This window comes from Syngnathus acus, chromosome 2 (genome assembly GCF_901709675.1).
Source record: "Syngnathus acus chromosome 2, fSynAcu1.2, whole genome shotgun sequence".
In the NCBI taxonomy this organism is placed as follows: Eukaryota; Metazoa; Chordata; class Actinopteri; order Syngnathiformes; family Syngnathidae; genus Syngnathus; species Syngnathus acus.
Window position 1 is genome coordinate 13,767,354 of NC_051088.1, and position 19,495 is coordinate 13,786,848.

Consider the following 19,495-nt stretch of genomic DNA (forward strand, 5'->3'; position numbering starts at 1 on the left):
AGTCCTTCACTTTAAATTTTGACACACTGTTCCCTGACCGTAATGACTCTGGCTGCATCAATACCGATATTGGGTATCAGTGCGTGTAAAAATTCAGTAAGCCAGTAGAAAAATCTCGATTGGTAACTAGCAGCTAAGCAGGATGGTGTGATTTTGTCAGTTGCCTTTGTTTGCTCGATGGTAGCGGAGGAGAGAATGAAGATGATGACAATATTTTAAAGACAACCTGGTGTCTTTCGGGGTGAGCCGAAGGTGGCGGCCGAGAACATGAGCTGAGCAGTCTTTATCTTATCAGGCTCGTTTCCCCGAGTTCTGCGTACTGTCTTTAGAAAGCTTCATTTCCGCCATGAGGCGTCCTCACGTGGCATAATGAGTCGCTCCAGGAAGACTTGCTGTTGTTGTTGAGAACATGCACTTTGATGCCTGGCAAGTGTGACTCAAATGTGAGATTAAAGTTCAGCTAAGGGTTTTAACATAATCACTTTTGGCAGCCCTCGTTTAGTGTACTACTGTGCTGTTGACTTTTTTCAAAGTATTAGACAAAATGGCTGCCGAGGTTTGTCACATTCTGTTTTAATGTATGCAGTTGTTCATAAGTTGAGACATTTCAGGTCAAATAAAAGGAGACGCAGCAGATGTGTTGCAAAATTACGTGAGTGCTTTTCACTCGCCAGAAACGGGAAGTCAACCAGAAGTCTGCCTCACACAAACCACTCCGTCCCGAACACACCCCTCAACTATTGGTTCCATGGGGGCAGTTGTCACCACAGTAGGTCGTCCAATACTGTAACTTACCTTTAGAGCAAAGTCGAAGTGCATACGTAGACAGAAGAGAAGGAGGAGGAGGAGGAAGAAGGAGAAATTATTGTTGGTAACAGGCAGAGTTGTCTGTCATCAGAGAGCTCATCGCTGGGGATTTCTTAATTTTGATGGATTCCTAGAAGAGTGCTGAGTTCAGGTGAGGCTGCTGAGGTGGCATTGTAGAAGATTTGCTTATTGTCACTCATCTTCTTGTGAATTAAGCCTAAAGTAAATAGTTTTAGAGTGTATATGGTCAAAGATCCATTGTAACCGGGCTGGCAGTGAACGAGTTCATCGCAGGTCGCAAGATGGCCAACTGGTCTTCTTCTCATCAGGGATGAGTTTTGGAAAAGCGTGTTTGGAGCAATGTTTTCATCTCCCAAAGTCCAATTGTGTATTTTTCAGTGACCCTCTAAAGCAAATGTGTATTACCTTTACTTAGCGAGCTTTTTTAGGTTGACGCTGATAAGGGTGGTCCTGCTCCCCCTCCAACCACCACTAGTCGTGTTTATTGTTTCTTTATCTTGGTCTGCCATTTGTTTGTTTTTTAGTTTTTCGTAGAACTGCACTCATCCTCTCGGTTTAAGTGCTTGTTGTGTTTTGCGTCCCTCGAATGAAGCCATAAAGGCATTTTATTTGGTTCATTTTCTGAGTCCACTATTTGATATTAACTGGTAAATGTTGGCATTGCAACTTTGGTTTCCTTTACCTTCTTGGAAAGAGTGAGTCATGCAAGCACCTATTTCCTGTTTTGAAAATGCAAATGTAGGTGATGTCGGCCCACAGCAGAGACACACTAACTGCCTGGATGAGATTCACAGTTCAGCAAGTCATGCGCTTTGCTTCTACTCTTTCTCCTCAACCCTCATTTGGAAGTGTGAGGTTGTGCGCTGTGATTGCAGTAATTGGTCTCTAAAGATGGAAAGTTGTCACTCAACTTGAGAGCTCGTTGTTTCTAATGATTGCTCCTCAGTGTGACATTTTTAACTTCAACAAGCACAATTTTAAAGCTTAGTTTAGCGGAGCTCCTCCTCTTTGCTGCCCACTAGGTTGCTCGTAGACATAAGCTAGGAGTTAGTGTTTGTGTTTTTTTTTGTCGGATTTGTTTAAGCGCAGGCAAAGAGCCAAAATGTGGCTCAGTTCCTGTTTTACTCCAGTGTCATCGCTCGATTTGTTGGCTCGAAGCACGCACAATACATTCTCCCTGAGTACACGCAGATTTGTACACATCTGTGTGTGCTGTGTTGTATTGTATCAGGAAACACCCTAAAACGCAAGTTTTGCTTTTCTTCTTGCTCATCACAGAGGATAGACAGTAAATCAATGAGACATGTTGTGTTGAAATACACTGAACAGCAATGTTGAGATATTTGCTCAGATTAAAAAAAACTAACAAATAAGATTGAATTTACGTTTGGTTAAATAACTTTAGAACAGTGGTTCTTAACCTGGGTTTGATCGAACCTTAGGGGTTCGGTGACTCCACTGCGGAGGTCCGAACACACCTGATTTATTGTGTAAATTCGTGATGACGCATATCTGCAACAGCAGAAGTCACACTGATTTGCAGTTATGCAATTTGTTGTGAGTTCATGCATTGTGTTGGTTTTGTTCTCGATCATGGACGGCTCATTTTGTGCACTAGTCAAAAACATGTATGTCTTGAATTTGAAAAATTCTTTCTTTATTTTTTAACTAAAGCGAGGTTCGGTGAATGCACATATGAAACTGGTGTGGTTCGGTACTTCCAACAAGGTTAAGAGCCACTGTTTTAGAAGAAAAGAATGTTTTAATGTGGATTTATTTTTTAACTGTGCACACCATGTGTTTCACTCAATTATAATTAATAGTGTTGTAAATATCAGTGTTATGATGTACTCACAGAACTGATTAAGTTCATAACTTGAGGCTCCGCTGTTGTTTTGATTTAACATAGGTAGGAAGCACATGGCCAAATTGCACGTCCTCCTGTATGTATATTTTTCATTGAATCAGGATTCCCCATAATTTAGATAAAGTAGCTCATTAAAAAAAAGAGAGAGACAAACAATGTTATTAGAAAGGGCGACATCTGTTCTTTAGCTAAAAATCAGCATTTTATTCCTCCTGTTACTCGTGTAATGTTCAGAGTTTAGCTAAAGGCACTTAACACTAATTAGACCGCCTCTATAAAGTCTGGCTATATCTCCCATCTTTGTCAACAAAAGGTGATTAAAGATCTCAAGTGAATCTTGGGAGCATCACCGATTTATAACTTTAGTTTGTTGCACTGTAGATGTTTCAAGTGAAATTTAATCAGGTTTGATTAAGGGCTTTACATGGATTTGAATTTAATAAGAGGATTCAATATAGGATTAAGATTCAATCAAAAGCTAGCGTGGCCTTTTCCCTCGCTCGGCGCACTGCAGGTTTGCGATGCTAAATGCAGCTTGATGACTTTTGCAAAGATGGAAGTTAACTAATAAACTCGTCAAGCTTTACTTCTAAGGCCGCCTCATGACTTTATAACTTCACTTACTTGATAATGTCACATTCACATTGCATGATTTTTACTCCACACTCTTCTTTGCTAACTTGGTCTGTTCTCATCCTGTCCTCATTCTCCACTCCAATAAAATTTGCCTCATAACTGAGGCGACATTTGCCATTGTTGTTTGTTCCGTATAACGGAACTGTATTGTGATTTTAGCAGAAGTTGTGGAAAAATTGAAAATAAAAAATTCAAATCAAATCAAATACAAATGAGCACTTGGATGAGAGTAGTGGTGGGTAAACGGCATTAAGAAACATGAGTGGACAGAACATGGACTTTTTTATTTTACTTTTTTTTTTTTTTACTTTTTTGATTTGGGCAATTCAAGACAGCCAGTATGTTTAAAAAAAAAAAAATACAGTCACTGATAAGCGTCGTGTATTACATAATGTCACCTCAAATTGGCGGCGTGGTAAATCAGCTATTCTGAACATTGGGATGCAATCCTCCATTGACGTTCATCCAATTATTGGCTTCTCCATCAACATCCCCAGTAAACTTTAAACAAGCTGCATCTTTATTGCATCTTAAAACCGCTTTTACAAGAGGAAGATGCTGTTGGGTAAGGTATTTATTGCTCAAGCGTTTGTTGAAATGCAAGCACGTAGTAGACATTCATACAGCAAAGTGCCGCTAATCGAGGGCCATGTCGACAAATGGGCATACTCATCATAATGTGTTGCAGCCTTTTCATCTTCCATTTTCATGGCTTTTTCCATATTAAAACAAGGAGCGGGAGTTCCCGCTCACACGTGCCTTAAGATGACACTCTCCAACTCCATTTGGTTCCCCTCTCAATTAAAAGGAAACACGTCGGCTGAAGGAGGGTCTTTGTTGGTGTGTTAGAGTCCATACATCACTTAAAGTGGAGCAGCCGCCTCCCCACTCCTTCAAACACACACACACACTTACACACAGTCCCCATCTGCTCCTAATCATGAGTGCAGCCAGCGGTCAGGTCGCTGACGGTCAATAGCACACGAAACACATGCACACATGTAAACACACACTGTGCGGACCAGTCAGGCACACACTCTTGGTGTGCTGGCCTGTAAACCTTTTCCTAAAATGTGACCACACGCGCACGGAGGCACAGCGACAAGGTGAACATGAGATGCTGCTGGTGTGCTTTACAGATGACAGGGAGTCATGGAAACGCCCCGCGCTCTCCATGGTTACACACTCGATTCCCCCGTGGGATCTCTCCGGTGATTGTGGAAACCGTGCACTTAGTATGGTGCGACTAAACACACACACACAGACACACACACACACACACACACACACACACACACACACACGTGTGTGCTCTTAATCTTATCAAGATTTAAATTGACACAAATTAACCTATTAGGTTTTCTTTCGGATGACAGTGGCAGGGATTAGCTCGTAAAATATTTTTATTTCTCTGCAGCCACAAAGCATAATATAATATTTGCCATTTAGTAGAAAGAATATGCAGGGACTGTGTTCATTTTGTAGTATTGGAAGAATAATTGGCTGTTTTCTTGCTCTAGGGGTGTCTTAAGAATTGCTCTGCTTTTAATCCACATTCTTTTATCTTTCTTACTGTGATACTGTTTCAGAAAGTGCTTAACGGGACTAACTGTAATGTTACTACATATTATATTTCAACATCCCTTAGCTCATGGTTGAGATTGAATGAGGGCAACTTTCCATGTGTTTTTGTTCATGATATCTAAATCTCATATTTTCCTTTATATTGTAATCAACAGTATAGTAAGTTGTTACAATATCGAGCGTTCAACCTTTTTACTCACATTTCGTTGTCGACCAGATTCCACTGACCAGTCACCATAAGAAGCGGTCAGGGAGGTGGGGGTCTGATTGTCCATCACTTCAGCCCTAACTATTATCCCACGTGGTTGGCATGGCAACGGTGGACCAGGTTTAGAGAGTGTCTCGTTGTTGCCACATTCTTGCAACATCCCAACCTAAAACAGAGCCGCGCGCTTCTTCTAATGCCGATGTTGTATGGAGGTGTGTTGGCAGGTTTGAATCTTTGTCAGGGTTTCCATCAAGACCTGAGGCGGGTTTACTCAGTGGCGGCTCCAAGATGAGGGAACCAAAAAAAAAACAAGGATGCTTTTCAGGCAGAGGAGAAAATGAAGTGTGGGGAGGCAGCATATACACAGGAGGAGAAATCAAATTATTTCTTGTGCTCCGCCTGCCGTTGTGGCTGAAGGAGAGCATTAATCTTTTACCTCCGTCGGCAGGTGACACCACGGGAGCGCGTGCGCAGACTTAACTAAATCACACTGGCTTTCATTCACACGCTGCTGCAGATGCTCTGTTATTGCACAGATAACAGGATGAATACATTTGAGGCCAGCGCAAGGGTAAATTCGAGGAGGTGTACGCAACGAGTACGGCGGGGGTTAATTTTGAGCGAGTGAAGTGATCAGGAAGTGACATGTTTTTCAAAAGATGGCTGTGCCGAACAATAATTGACCAGTTAGTTAACATGCTGTACAACATCACTTCTCCGTTTTAAAACAAAAACATAATCAGTAGTTATTTTTAAAGGAAAACTGTCAAATGTGTTAGCATGCTAGATTTTACTGTAGGTTTTATTGTATGACGACATAAACCCTAGTGATTCTTTTTTATAAAATATTATTATTATTTTTTTTTTTAATGTGATTTTATGAATATGATTTTTTTAAAATATAATAGATTTTACTGTAGGTTTTATTGTATGATGACATCAACTCTTATATGATTTTAGTAATTCTTTTTTTAAAAATTATGATAATTAAATATGATGACGTTCCAGCAAATTATTCTAAATAGGTAACATGCATTACATAACTCATAGTTTTCTTCTCTTTAATGTGATTAGTCAGCTATTTGTCTATAAACAATTCCATCTGATGACAAAATCATTTGTACTGTATATAAATGATAGTTCCAAATTCATTTGAGCTATCTCAGATTTTTATTATAGAGAATATTTATTATATTCTATCTCTATAAATTTCTATTCTATATCTATATTGTATTTATTATAGAGAATATTATTATCGTAAAACTTTTGATCATAGTTTTCGAGTACACAATACAAACTTTAGGTGCGCTTTACATGACCTGCTAAAGAAGACATGGATAGACATTAAAGAAGTTGAGCCGTGCTAGCTTATGCTGAACGCTAACAGAAATCGACACTTGAAATGAATAATGTGTGATCATTTTAGTGTCCGATTTAGTGCGTGCAATCGCTACAAAAACTCTCGTACCATTTTGGAATTCATATTTGCTTTAAATGCTGGAATTCTAAATATTCTGGCATTTTACCACTCCTGCTTCCCGGGTGCGACGCTGGTCTGTGTATGGCCAATGGGACCTTGTGCCTGTGTCAACTGAGATTACGAAAGAATGACTGGTATGATCGTTTTATCCTTTTACCACAAAAAGAGTGAAAACAGGAAATTCCAGCCTGGGCTTTAAATTTGCCACCAAAGGTTGGGTTTACTCATACATGGCTAACGTCACACTATTCACTAATTATTGCTACTTTACTTTTATTTTTTTTTCCAAATGTGTATAAAAATGTATTAGACAGCTGTCATTGCAACTGTAACAGTTCAGACTAGGGATGGGTGAGAATCCAGGAACTAGAAATTAGAAAAATAGAAAATTGCTTTATTGGCATATACTATAGCCCTGTCTTTAAAAAATGTTTTTGGGGGAAATTTTAAGGATCAAAATTACTCGTGGAACCAGTGCCTGGTCTCCACCGATATTGGTCTGGAAAAAAAGTGAAATCAAACATCCTTAATTCAGACCAGACGTTTGTACCCGATCAAGTCTCAAGCAGTGTGAAGGCGAGCTTATCGGACGGGCCCTCAAAAGTGCTGCCCACCTACGTGTTGCATTTTCCACTGTGTCAATCTGTGACGTTAATTGCGTGATGGCTAAGCCTATAAGACATCAGATCTGCTCCTCCGAACAAGCCACAAGCTGCCTAACAACCACTGACACTCCTTCCCCAACTCTCACGGATGGTATTCCTCTGCTGTCCTCTCTCGTTTTGATAGAACTGGTTTACAAGTAAATTATCACAATTGTGTTAGCAATTCCTCATTATTGGCATCCACAACATGCTTCTATTGAGAATTCTTGCGCATTTTTGGAGCCGGGCAAATTTCAGTCAAGCGCTGGCGTCTTAGCTTGGCTTCTTTAAATCAGCATCTCGTATTTCCTTTACTCGGCATCTTCGCCCCACTGCCCCACCCCGCTGCGGCTGCATTGTGCCCAGCATGGCCATGCTGCCTCTCTGCCACCAGGTCCCACTGCCTGTGGCGTGTAATTGACTTTATCCCTGCACTGGAAAAAGCGGGCGGCCCACGCCAGGCTGGAGGTGACCCATATCCCCCAGGCATTCAGCAGTCTCCTAATCAACCATTCTCCGGGGCTGTTTCATTCACTCCACAATTAGAGCAACTCCCTTTTGGAGAGCTACATCAACAGGGTTAGCAGTCGGGGATGGGGATCGAGGGGCGGCGACGAGACTTCTTGTCCAACCCTGAATTTGTACCTCTGCCTTTTCTACCTCCTCAGCAGCAAGTGTGCCGATTGTCTTATGGTAAGCAGCAGGGTGGTGAGGCGTGGAAAGACGGACAGATGGGAGGAGATGCACAAGAGAGCAAAAAATCGTAAAAGCAGAAATGAAATTCAGCATGAGAATCTGGAAATGGTTAGAGGAAGATTGGTATGAATTCCTTCCTGTTGCCTTGTGGATAAACACCAAAGTTTCACCTGGACTCGGAGACATGCCTGAGTTGGCCAATAATTGTTTTAATTAGCACCACCAACGGAACTAAATCCACCTAATAATCCAATTGTTCACTACTCAACTCAGACTTTTCTGTTATTCAGAGAATTAAACAAAACATTTTGTGTTTCCCCGCTGCCATTGGTCCGGATTGCTATGCAGCAGAGACGCTCCTCCAGTCAGAGGATAACCATGTAATCAATGAAATGAAAACGCCGCTGTGGCTGTGAAGGTTAAGAGGGTTACTGGTAGCTTTCAGGCCACTCGCTGCCACTTACGAGGATGCCTGGATCTTCTCTTCTTCTCCTCTCACCTGTTTGTTTGACATGCCCGTCTACCCCCGCCCCCTTTTTCTCCTTGGTATTTCTTTTTTCTGTCTCCTCCTGTAGTTGTGTTCACTCTCCCTCTTCCTCCTACCACTCCCCAGTGCCTGTCGCTGTCACTGTGGCAAAGAAAGTGACCAATCAGAGCTCAAGTCACAGCGGTGGCTTCTCCCTCCCTCCCTTATATCGTCCATTCCGTCCCTCCTCCTCCTCCTCCTCCTCCTTTTTTTCCATCTGCTTCGCCTCCCAACAACCTCTATCAGCTCACTTCCTGGAGACGAAACGTAATGCATTGTGGGAGACAGACGGCTGTCTAACGGGGTTAGTTGTGCAGCGTGGCTTTTCATCAGAGACACTGCTAATCCTGTATGTGTCTGTGAGTGTGAGTGTGAGACACAGCGCCATATGAGCTGATGAACTTCCACATCCACAGTCCCGCACACAAATACACAAATAAATAAACTTAGCTTGTATTTTTTTATTCTATTTATTTTTTATTTTATGCACTGATCGGTTGGCACTTTTTAAATTTCGTTGTACATGTGTGACAATGACAATAAAGATCTATTCTATTCTATCTCCTGTTTGTTCTCTCTGCCAAAGAGGCCGGCCGGGCAGACGTGTTTGTGTTTGTCATCCCCCGCCAGCTGATTATGAGATGCGTGATATGAGCATATTTTGTCCTGATAATTACAATTTACAACCGGCCCCATGTTGAAGTTCAAAAGGAGGATTCGCTATTCACAAAGTCCTCGACTGTATTATTAATGTTATTTCTGCCTTGATGCAGGTGCTGATATGTGTTCATGATGAGCAGTTTGGGGGAGAACTCCATGGAAACTCTGATCTCAGAAAACCGGAAACGCAAACTCTCCACTTGCGACACACCTGGTCTCGGGTGAGTGTGACGCATCAGCAAAATTCAACAAATCATGTGATTCTTTCAATGAGGTTTAAAGACTGTCTTGGTCAGTAGTGTCTTGGTGTAAAATGATAGGTTGGTTTGTCAGTAACAGTTGCTTGGTCAAGAAAAGCCCCACTCCAAAGACAGCTTTTCATTCTTGGCTCTAAATGATGAAATGATTTGTCTTAAATTATTGATGGGTCTTTGGCTGTGGAAAAATTCAACTATCATTTTAAGGAGAAGGAAGAAATGCCTCGGGAATAAATATTGTCTTTGGATAACAATGTAGTGTTGGTTCATGAACTTAATTTCTTCCCGAGACTGAAGTATTTGTAGACCAAAGCAATTATTTCTCATTAAAATGAATGGAAATTAAAATATTCCGCTCAAAACCAGGTTGATTTCACGGGCAGCTAGCATTGATGTTCTTCTAACTATATTGATATGCTGCTTTTAGGAAAACAACATTTGCCCCTTATTAAGCTAAACTATGAACAAACGCAAACAAGCACATCTCAAACATACAAGTGTATACACTGGAAGCGCATCAAATAAACAGGCCATGATGGACCGTTGCTCGCAGCATTCTTTTAAACTCCTGAACGTTACCACCTGCAGGAGTGACAGGAAGCGGCGGGAGCAAGAAAGCAAGTACATCGAGGAGCTGGCTGAGCTGATCTCGGCTAACCTCAGCGACATCGACAGTTTCAATGTCAAACCGGACAAATGCGCCATCCTCAAAGAGACGGTGCGGCAGATCCGACAGATCAAAGAGCAGGGTGAGTAGACGGACTGATTGTTTGGATGTTGCGTGACATAAGGTGTCGTGGAGAGTGCCGACCATCGTCGTGACACACTTTAGAGCCCAGGTGCAGGGGGTGAATCAGTAATTCATTTCATAGCGTCAACTGTTTGTTTGCTTTTGTGAACCTGTCATTTATGTGTGTGTGTGTGGGGGGGGGGGCAGCTGTTAGTTGGCCACATAAGAGACCGTTTATCTGAGCGTTTTGCAGGTAATCACATCCATTCTGCCAAAGTTCCAAATAATTAGTTGTGTTAAAGCTGCATTTCCCGTTTTGGTACTATTATTTAAAAAAATATATATTTTTGGCTCTCAGCTAGAAGCAAGTTAAAGGTTAATTAGAGGGGAAAATTAGTGGTGGTGGTTGTTGTGTTTCGGTGGGGCTCAGTTGGAGTCTGCCACCTCGACAGGAAGGGGAAGAGGCTACAGCTGGCCCTGACTGGCTGCTGACAGGTTGCCATAGTTACAGGAAGTGGAGACAGACATGACGGAGGCTTTTGGACTCATCTCGCGCTTCCTACCTGTTCTACTTCTCCCTGTCTCACTTTCACATGCTTGTTATGCAGCTTTTTATTTGCGCGCTCTTGTTTGCTTACAGTATCTTTCGCGTTTCTCTCCACGTTCTACTCTCCTTTCCTGCCTTAACTTTTCAGTACTCCAATTCAGGCAGTTTGTTGTTTCGCCTGCTGCGATGGTATTATTGACCCCCCCCCGAATCCAAACGAGTGGCTACTATTGCAACAAACCAAACGGCAAGCGCATTTTTCCCCTGGTATCATTTATTATTGCAGCCATCTGTTTCTCTGGCTGCCTCTCCCAGCATCACCCCCCCCCCCCCCCCCCCCACACACACACACCCCACCCTTATTTCAGGTGCCTGGGCTCCTGCCCCTGCACCATTATGGCTTGCAGAGCCTCTCCAGCTCTCTCCCACGCTCTCTCTCCACCTACCAGACACTTCCTCTGAGTCTGACACTGAATATAAAAGGCACGAGGACGACTACTACCTGCTGCACATGCACCCAGCCCTCGATTCTTCCTGATGGGCTCCTTAGAGAAACCTGCCCCCTCATATGCCTCACTCCTTTACCTGTATATATAAATATATATTCGTTTAAAAAAAAAAAAGATACTGATGCTTGAGAAACACTGCCCCCTGCTGGATTAGCTTTTCGTGGAGAATGCCAGTGGGTTTTTCCATGTGTTTTAACTCGATTTCATTGTCTCCCCTTACAGGAAAGGCTTCCATCAGCGACGATGTTCAGAAATCTGACGTTTCCTCAACAGGTCAGGGTGTCATTGACAAAGACCACCTAGGGCCTCTTCTGCTGCAGGTGAGTCCTATTAGCTTCCTCACTCAATGTCAGTTCAACCTTCGATTGGAGTGTTGACTCCCTGTCACTGCGCCACCAGGCTTTGGATGGCTTCCTGTTTGTGGTGAACCGAGAGGGCAGTATTGTGTTTGTGTCGGACAACGTGACACAGTACCTGCAGTACAAGCAGGACGAGCTCATCAATACCAGCGTCTACAACATTCTACACGAAGAAGACAGGGAGGAGTTCCACAAAAACCTGCCCAAGACCAACAGTGAGATTCAAACTTGCACGCACATATGTCTCTCATGTCGTCCCAGTAAAGCTCTGGTCTCACTCGAAGTCCTTGGTTGCGGTTAATTTTTTGTCGTGATGGGGAAATGAAGCTTCAAATTAGGTTTATGAACCACTTGTATTTTCTTTTGACTTCTCTAGATGGCACTCTCTATTTAACATTGGGCTGAAAGCACATTGATTGTTCGTTTCTTAAACCACTTTCTTTAAACCGACGGTGCCACCTCGATTGGTCAAAAAATACAACAATTGGTTCATAAAGCAAATTTGAAGCTTCATTTTTGCATCACTAATTATATGTTCTTCCGTTATCACTATATTTGGGATACCCCAATACTTTAATACTCATAAGTTGATTGTAAGATATGTGACGGTGCTGTATTTTTACTCAGAAATAAAACCTGACGTCATCAACAGTGCAAAGGTAAAAAACCCAAGTTGCCCGAGTGCATACGCCTACTCGACTTCACGGGCACTCAGTTATGGATTATGCTCCTCGTCGTAATGAGGGAACCCCCTGGGAAGCGTCTTTTCTTTTCAGAGAACTCACAACACACCTGACACAACCGCACATGCGACTGAACGGAAGCGCCAACCCACTCAGTGCGAAGCAGGCAGTGTGGCGCAGCCGTCAGTCACACTCAGTGGTCCAGACAGTGTCAAACAGGCCTTTATTCAGGTCCCATGGCAGCCATCTGGAAAACACTTGCTACTGAATAATGCACCTCGGCACGCTCCTCTTACTTCATTGAATTTGTATGTGCTGACGTGTCTTTCCTTACATTTACATGCTGACAGCGATATTAGTTGGTGTGTTTGATGAACCCCGTGAGTGCGCACTGTGAAGTTAATGGCGGATGAATGTTTGTTTGACTGAGCCTGCCACTCAGTTAGCACAGCGGCGTTACTTTTAAGCAAAACCGATCCGGTCCTTTTTTTGTCCTGCACCCTTGTCTATTCCTCCCGCCTTTGTCTCATCTTCCCATTCTCCCTATACCTCTCTAGACTTTCTAATAAGCCGAATCTCACACTTGGCCATTTTTACAACATGCTTGTGTCTGCACTCCCACCCCTCGTTGTGTCTCGCTCTGCTGCTCGCCACCATCATTAGGCTTCCGGAGCCGTGAATGAAATGACCTCTCGCTGCACATTCCTGCGGGATGACCACTGGCCACGCCATCCACAGTTAAATACACAAAAACTCCCACACTCAATAACAGGAATGTGGTGTGTGTTTTTGTGTTGAGCCGGTGGTTTTTAATTTTCGACGGCCATTATTTATCCACTTTGACTGTGTTGGGCTTTCTTGGCCAAGATGAAAAAAAAAAAAACTCCCCAGCTCCATTTGCTCTGTCCATCTACCCTCTTGACACATCTTCCGTCCATATTTCCTCCGAGCCACCTGCTAGACAGATATATCCTGCCAACAATTCAAGGTCTTGTGACTTCACACAGACCTTGCAAGATGCTTTCAGTTTTCTCCGTGAAGTTTCCCTCCCTCTTGTCTTCCTCCTCCTCTGAAGGTGACCCCTGCTCTGACTTACCGTGCCACGGATGTACACGTGTGTGTGTGTGTTGGTGTCTGTGAGCGTAATGAGGAGTCAGGACCCTAATGAGGATAGATGACAGTGTACCTGGTTTCTGCCGCCACAGAGTACACTTAGGGGGGAGGTATTGGAAATCGACACCTTAGCAAAAATAATCCCATGGTCCATTTAGCCGAGATCCGAACATCAGGCTAGACACCTGCTTCTCAATCTGAATGGGGGGAAGCACTTTTTAATATGGTCACTCTCTTTTCCCAGTGTTTTTGTGACATTTGATTGACAACTATGAAAATACACATGCATTAATTCAATGCCGGGCGTTGGGAAGAATTCACATTTTTGTCCTTTTTTAGTAAATGGAGTGTCGTGGGGAAACGAGGCAGCCCGACAGAAGAGTCACACCTTCAATTGCCGAATGCTTGTCAAATTTGGCCACCCACATGGCGCTATGGAGGAGGGACCAGGAGGGCCACGCTATGAGACCATGCAATGTTTTGCCCTTACGCAGCCAAAGGCCATGATTGAGGAGGGTGAAGGTAAAGCATGACCTTTTGCGTGCAATCCTCTTTTCGGCCACCTTTGACCGTAAAAACGATGACGACCCTACAATAAGACATGACTGAATCCTCTCTCCCTTCACCAGATCTGCAGTCATGTATGATTTGCGTGGCCCGTCGGGTTACAGCTATGGAGAGAACGGAGAGCTTCAATACAAGGCATGAGCTTTCAGGTGAGGACCTTCTCTCCACAGTGTGTTTTACAAAAGACCATGTCTTCAAGTGTGACTGATCCCTCTCACTTTTCACGCTTTCTCTTCCTCCTTTTGTCCTTTCTCTTCTCGTCCTGGCAGGTAAACTAATCCAGATTGACCAGAATTCTCTGCGAGCATCAGTGCGTCCAGGCTGGGAGGATTTATTGAGGCGTTGCATTCAGATGTTCCTCCAGCATAGTGACGGGCAACCCTGGTCCCACAAACGCCACTATCACGAGGGTGCGTTACACACTAGTCACTTACTATCCTCAGTATCGAGGCTCATCTCAAATCCAAACAAACGATCACGACGGCTTTTGTTATCGTACCATTGGCTTAACATGCGGCTTTTCTGTGCAGCTTTTCTGCAAGGCCACGCCGAGACACCGCTTTATCGCTTCTCCCTGTCAGACGGTACGCCGGTCACAGCGCAGACAAAGAGCAAATTGTACCGGCATCCAATGAGCAACGAGCCGCAAGGTTTCATCTCGACTCATCTCCTTCAGAGGTTAGACACTGGAAATACAAACTACCCAAAAAAAAGGTTTTTTCTCATGATTGCTTTTCTCTCTCCAATTAGAGAACCCAATGGTTACCGCTCATCTCAGGCCGGCAACATGATGCCCAACAGCATGAGACAGCAGCCCATGGGAGCCCCCAACCCAAATGCCCAAATGAACATGAACCCAAGTGGCGGGATGGTGATGGGAGGCATGGGCGGCATGAACCGGGGCTTCGGAATGAACGAGCATGGCCACATGGGCCACATGGGTCAGATGGGTGGCTGCTCTGCATATGGAGGAAGTAGTGGGGCTGGGGGTGGAGCCATGGGTAACCGCATGATGCAGATGGGTCAGATGGGCCATATGAGTCAGATGAGTCCTATGAATAACCCAAACCAAGGCATGCAGCAGCACCACCAGCATCAGCCCCCCTTTCAGAGTAGCGGAGGCTTTGGGCTAAGTGGCTTGAACAGCCCTTCAGGAAGCCCTCGGATGGGCGCTCCCCAGTCAGGACTCCTAATGTCACCCCGGAATCGAGGAAGTCCAAAGATGGGCTCCAATCAGTTTTCTCCTGGAGGTGAGGCGGCTCTCGTTAAAGATTCTGACGTCCGGTACATTTGTTAATGCACCCACTTGATTATATTGCGGTTTTCTTTCAGGCATGCACTCTCCCATGGGTGGCATTTGCAGCGGTGGAGGAGGAGGCGGTGGGAACACCACAACCTACTCCAGCAGCTCCCTTAATGCCTTACAAGCCATCAGTGAAGGAGTAGGGAACTCCATTCCCTCCACGCTGATGTCTCCTTCGCCAGTCCATAAACCAGATAGCTCTCCAAGTGTCCACTCCTCTTCTTCCTCTCAGCCAAACCAAATGGCCAAACCAAGTCAGGATGGGCCCAAAAGCCCAGCAGGAGGTTTAGGGCCTGGGACTGCCGAGCATCCCCACCCTTTGCACCATCATCAGCATCCACAGGCTGAAGGTTCTGGAGACAGACCCGACAGCCAGGCAGCTACAACACCTAAAGAGTTAGCAGATGGCGGAGGCGAGACTCCTGCGGTAACGTCGGAGCCAAACCGAAGGGTACCGGAAAGTAAGGGCCATCGGAAATTGCTGCAGCTGCTGACTTCGCCAACTGAGGAGCTCGCAATGGGTGGAAGTGGACCTCCAGTGCCTCCTGCTCCGCAACCGTCAAACAACAGTAGTACTCCAGCAGCCTCCGAAAGTAAAGACCCAACTGGGGGGATGACTAGCCCCTCAGCCACTGGGGTGTCCTCCTCCTCCTCTGTTAATGCCAATTCAAACCAAACGAGTGGCTTGGGGGCAGTGTCGGCTTCAGCCAGCTACACAGGATCACTCCAAGAAAAGCACAAGATTCTCCACAAGCTACTCCAGAATGGCAATACACCCGATGAAGTAGCGAAGATCACAGCGGAGGCGACGGGCAAGGTGGTACTAGGCGGCCAAGAGGGCAGTGAAGTAGGTTCTGGAGTTCCGGGGTCTGGGACCGGCTCCGGCTTAATCATTGAACCGAAGCAGGAGCAGCTTAGCCCCAAGAAGGAGAAGACCCATGCCCTTCTCCACTATCTCCTCAACAAGGACGATTCCAAAGAGCCAGTGGACATCAAACCCAAACTGGAGGAGCTAGAAGGCAAGGGACCCTTGGCGACAGCTTGCGGTCCTTCACGTGGTGGCCCGGGCCATGTTCCTGAACATCATGAGAGCAAGATCAAGTCAGAACCACCTGATGACGTAAGTTCAAACCCTGCTTTGTTGTTGTTGTTGTTGTTGTTGTTGTTGTTGTTGTTGTTGTTGTTGTGTTTGCCTCATCAACAAGTATCTGTTTGGACCTCGACTCAATTCTTACTACATTTTCTTTTCCAGTTGCACAACCTTGAGTCTATCCTGGGGGATCTTAGAGGGACCGGCTCTGATTTTTACCCGGATCAGGCAGGAGGCGCTGGGCCAACTGACAGCAGCAAACCCCAGGGTTGCCTTGATGACAGTCTTCAGGGTAAGCAATGATATCTGTTTGTCAGTCATTTCATCACACGATTGGTGTGATCACAGAGGATATCAGAATTTCTGTTGCTCAAGTCATTATTCTCATATGGAACGAATGTTTATATTTTATTGACTTAGAGAGTCCAGGTTTGGGACCAGGGCCTCGAGTGCCATTCCAGAGGACCTTGTCCGTAGATGGGAAGCTTTCTGGAAGCCTTGGAGGAGGAGCAAGGCGCCCCATGATTGTCAAGCAGGAGAATATGATGGGAAGCCCAGACAGCTATCCAGGAAATATGGGTGTGTAGACGATTTATTTTTCAAATCTGCTGATTTATCTCATGTGCAATTCTAAAATGAATTCCATCGTGACTGATTCTCGTGCTCATATTTTTGATGATCAGGACCAATCAATAGGGCTATGGCTACCCAGAGGTCTCCCATGGGGGCATCCGGAGACTGGTCTATATCCCGCTCCAGTCCCAGTCCAGTGGGTTCATCGGTTCACCCCTCCATGATGCGTCCCAACATGGAGTACAACAGTAGCAAAGGAATGATGACAGGTCCCATGGTGAGCCGCTCTACCAGTAACCCGGGTTCCAGGTCTATGCTACAGCAGCAGCTCATGGATATGGGTATGTTGTCGCGTTCACGTTGACTGTCACTTGCGATTCGTATTTGTAAAAACAACTTTGCGTTGTGGTTAAGGAGGCTCCACTGACATGATGATGAGTGTGGGTTCCTTCAACCAGCAAGGCCACCACAATCCTTCGTGGCCTGACACTCTAATGGGGATGGAAGGCAACAGGTGAACCCACCTCACAGTTTGTATTTTGTCCTCGAGGACCCAAAACTTAATCTGCGTGTGCATTTGCCACAGACGCCAGTTTGCAAACACTTTAGATGAACTTCTGGCACCGCCCACAACCAGCGAGGGTCAGAGTGACGAGCGGGCGCTCCTAGACCAGCTGGATTCGCTTTTGAACAACACAGATGGCACCGCGCTTGAGGAGATAGACAGGGCCCTCGGCATCCCGGACCTTGTCAGTCAGGTAGGTCACAGGAAGAGATGAAACGGTCTCTGAGTTGGGGGTAGGGAGAACCCTCGAGGTTAAAAAAGCAGCTTTCTTGTCATGACTCGCAACTGTGATTAATTTCAGATATTTCATTTTTACTCTAAGGTTTCTGTCTGAAGTGAGATAAATGAGCCCAGGGAGACTCCACTCTGCTGTATTAACGAACACCAAATGAATCAATAAAAGCTTGATCAGCTCGCTGGAATACCTTTTCTGTCTGTTCCTGCAGACGCAGGGAGCAGAACAATCATTGGAGCCTTTTCCGGGACAAGAACCTTCCATGGTTCTGGACCAGAAACCTCTTTATGGACAAGGCTATCCCGGACCCCCTAGCATCGCCATGCAGACCGGCTATGGAGGGAATCCTATGCAGGGGCAACCTCAGCAAGGCGCATTTGGACCCATGCTGTCACAAATGGGCCAAAGTAATAATTTCCCCGGCATGGGTGGAATGGGGAACATGGGGCACCCCCGGGCCAATATGATGAGGCCCAGGATGATGAGTGCTAACAAACCCATGAGGCTCCAGTTGCAACAAAGGCTGCAGGGACAGCAGGTAGGAGTAAAATCTTGACAAGCATTTTATATTCATTTCATTGTTGATATTTACATTTATCAATTGTCTAATACAATTGGAAACCTTTTGCAGTTCATGAATCAGACACGGCAGGCCATGGGCATGAAGATGGAGAACCCTGGAGGCAACCCCGGCATGAGGCCTGCTATGCAGGCGGGCATGCCTGGACAGGTAGAGAAAAAGGAAACTTTACTGTCAATGGTCACCAGTCAACCACAGGCCACTAAGCTTTGTTCAGACCTCCGGACTCTAATTTGAATGTTGTCATATCGGGCCATATAGATTCATACTTACATTCACGTCTATTGACAATTAATTTTCAAATCCATATTGCTTCCCGTTTTTACTGGCACTCGATACAGGAGATTTTCCTCTGACCGTTGTTCTGCCAGCAGGGCTTCCTGAATGCTCAGATGATGGCTCAGCGCAGCAGGGAGATGGTGACCATGCAGATGAGAAGGCAGCGCATGATGATGCTGATGCAGCAGCAGCAACAGGCAGCTGCAGGTGGATTCAGCCCCCCGCCTAATGTCACAGCCCCTGGCGGCATGGACAGTAGTGTGGGAGGACCCAACATGGGTCAGCCTGGCCCGCAGCAATTTGCTTATGGAGGGAATTACGGTGAGTTGACTGGTGCAGCAGAACAATGCTGCTACCTAGTGGTGAGTCTCAGAAATGCACCAGGTTTTTTTTAAATAGGAGACAATTTTCCTTAGGTCGTTTTGTAGTTGTTAGTGTGGTGCGTGTGTTTCTGCTGTTTCTTTATTTATTCTTGCAATTCTTTCTCAATGTACCTCTCCAGGTATGAGTCAGCAGGGAGAGCCCTCGTTTGGCCCATCTGTTGCCAGCAGTCCTCCGAACGCCCTGATGACGGGCCGCATGGCGACTCAAAACGCCATGATGCAACAACACCAACAGGGCGGTCCCGTGTATCAGAGTGCGGAAATGAAGGGCTGGTCACAGGGTGGCATGGGACGCAACAGGTGCGCAAAATGACCAGCACGGTTGTCCGATGCCATCGGTGCAAATCTTGAAATCTGGTCTGCTCCCATTTCAGTTCGTACCCTCCGCAGCCGTTTGGCCAACAAGTGCCTCCGGGACAGCAGCAGTTTGGGCAGCAAGGAAATCCGGCCCAGTACGGGGGCATGATGATGAACGGTGGCATGGCGTCTGGTGGAGGAGCAGGTCACATGGGTCAGATGGGAGGACAGATGGGAATGAATCCAATGGTGATGGGGCGCATGATGGGGCAAGATCAAGTAGGTGCACAAATGAA

The 19,495-nt window shown here is 45.3% G+C and overlaps 1 protein-coding gene across 4 annotated transcripts in view; it reads left to right on the plus strand.

Annotated features, from left to right (window-relative positions):
* Positions 1 to 19,495, plus strand: part of LOC119119681 (nuclear receptor coactivator 3-like) — a 35,653-nt gene that overhangs the window by 14,181 nt on the left and 1,977 nt on the right. For 2 of the 4 annotated variants that reach the window (XM_037246181.1, XM_037246182.1), the window contains exons 2-21: positions 9,243 to 9,350; positions 9,975 to 10,135; positions 11,395 to 11,492; positions 11,572 to 11,746; positions 13,667 to 13,849; positions 13,957 to 14,043; positions 14,164 to 14,304; positions 14,425 to 14,572; positions 14,645 to 15,144; positions 15,227 to 16,317; positions 16,450 to 16,579; positions 16,708 to 16,866; positions 16,971 to 17,201; positions 17,275 to 17,374; positions 17,447 to 17,618; positions 17,872 to 18,198; positions 18,292 to 18,390; positions 18,612 to 18,840; positions 19,022 to 19,202; positions 19,277 to 19,478. In XM_037246181.1, the coding sequence (XP_037102076.1) occupies positions 9,259 to 9,350; positions 9,975 to 10,135; positions 11,395 to 11,492; positions 11,572 to 11,746; positions 13,667 to 13,849; positions 13,957 to 14,043; positions 14,164 to 14,304; positions 14,425 to 14,572; positions 14,645 to 15,144; positions 15,227 to 16,317; positions 16,450 to 16,579; positions 16,708 to 16,866; positions 16,971 to 17,201; positions 17,275 to 17,374; positions 17,447 to 17,618; positions 17,872 to 18,198; positions 18,292 to 18,390; positions 18,612 to 18,840; positions 19,022 to 19,202; positions 19,277 to 19,478 (4,506 nt within the window). In that variant the 5' untranslated portion in view covers positions 9,243 to 9,258. Of the gene's footprint in view, positions 1 to 230; positions 959 to 9,242; positions 9,351 to 9,974; positions 10,136 to 11,394; positions 11,493 to 11,571; positions 11,747 to 13,666; positions 13,850 to 13,956; positions 14,044 to 14,163; positions 14,305 to 14,424; positions 14,573 to 14,644; positions 15,145 to 15,226; positions 16,318 to 16,449; positions 16,580 to 16,707; positions 16,867 to 16,970; positions 17,202 to 17,274; positions 17,375 to 17,446; positions 17,619 to 17,871; positions 18,199 to 18,291; positions 18,391 to 18,611; positions 18,841 to 19,021; positions 19,203 to 19,276; positions 19,479 to 19,495 lie in introns of those variants that run through there. The other 2 variants (XM_037246183.1, XM_037246184.1) reach the window with 2 other exon arrangements.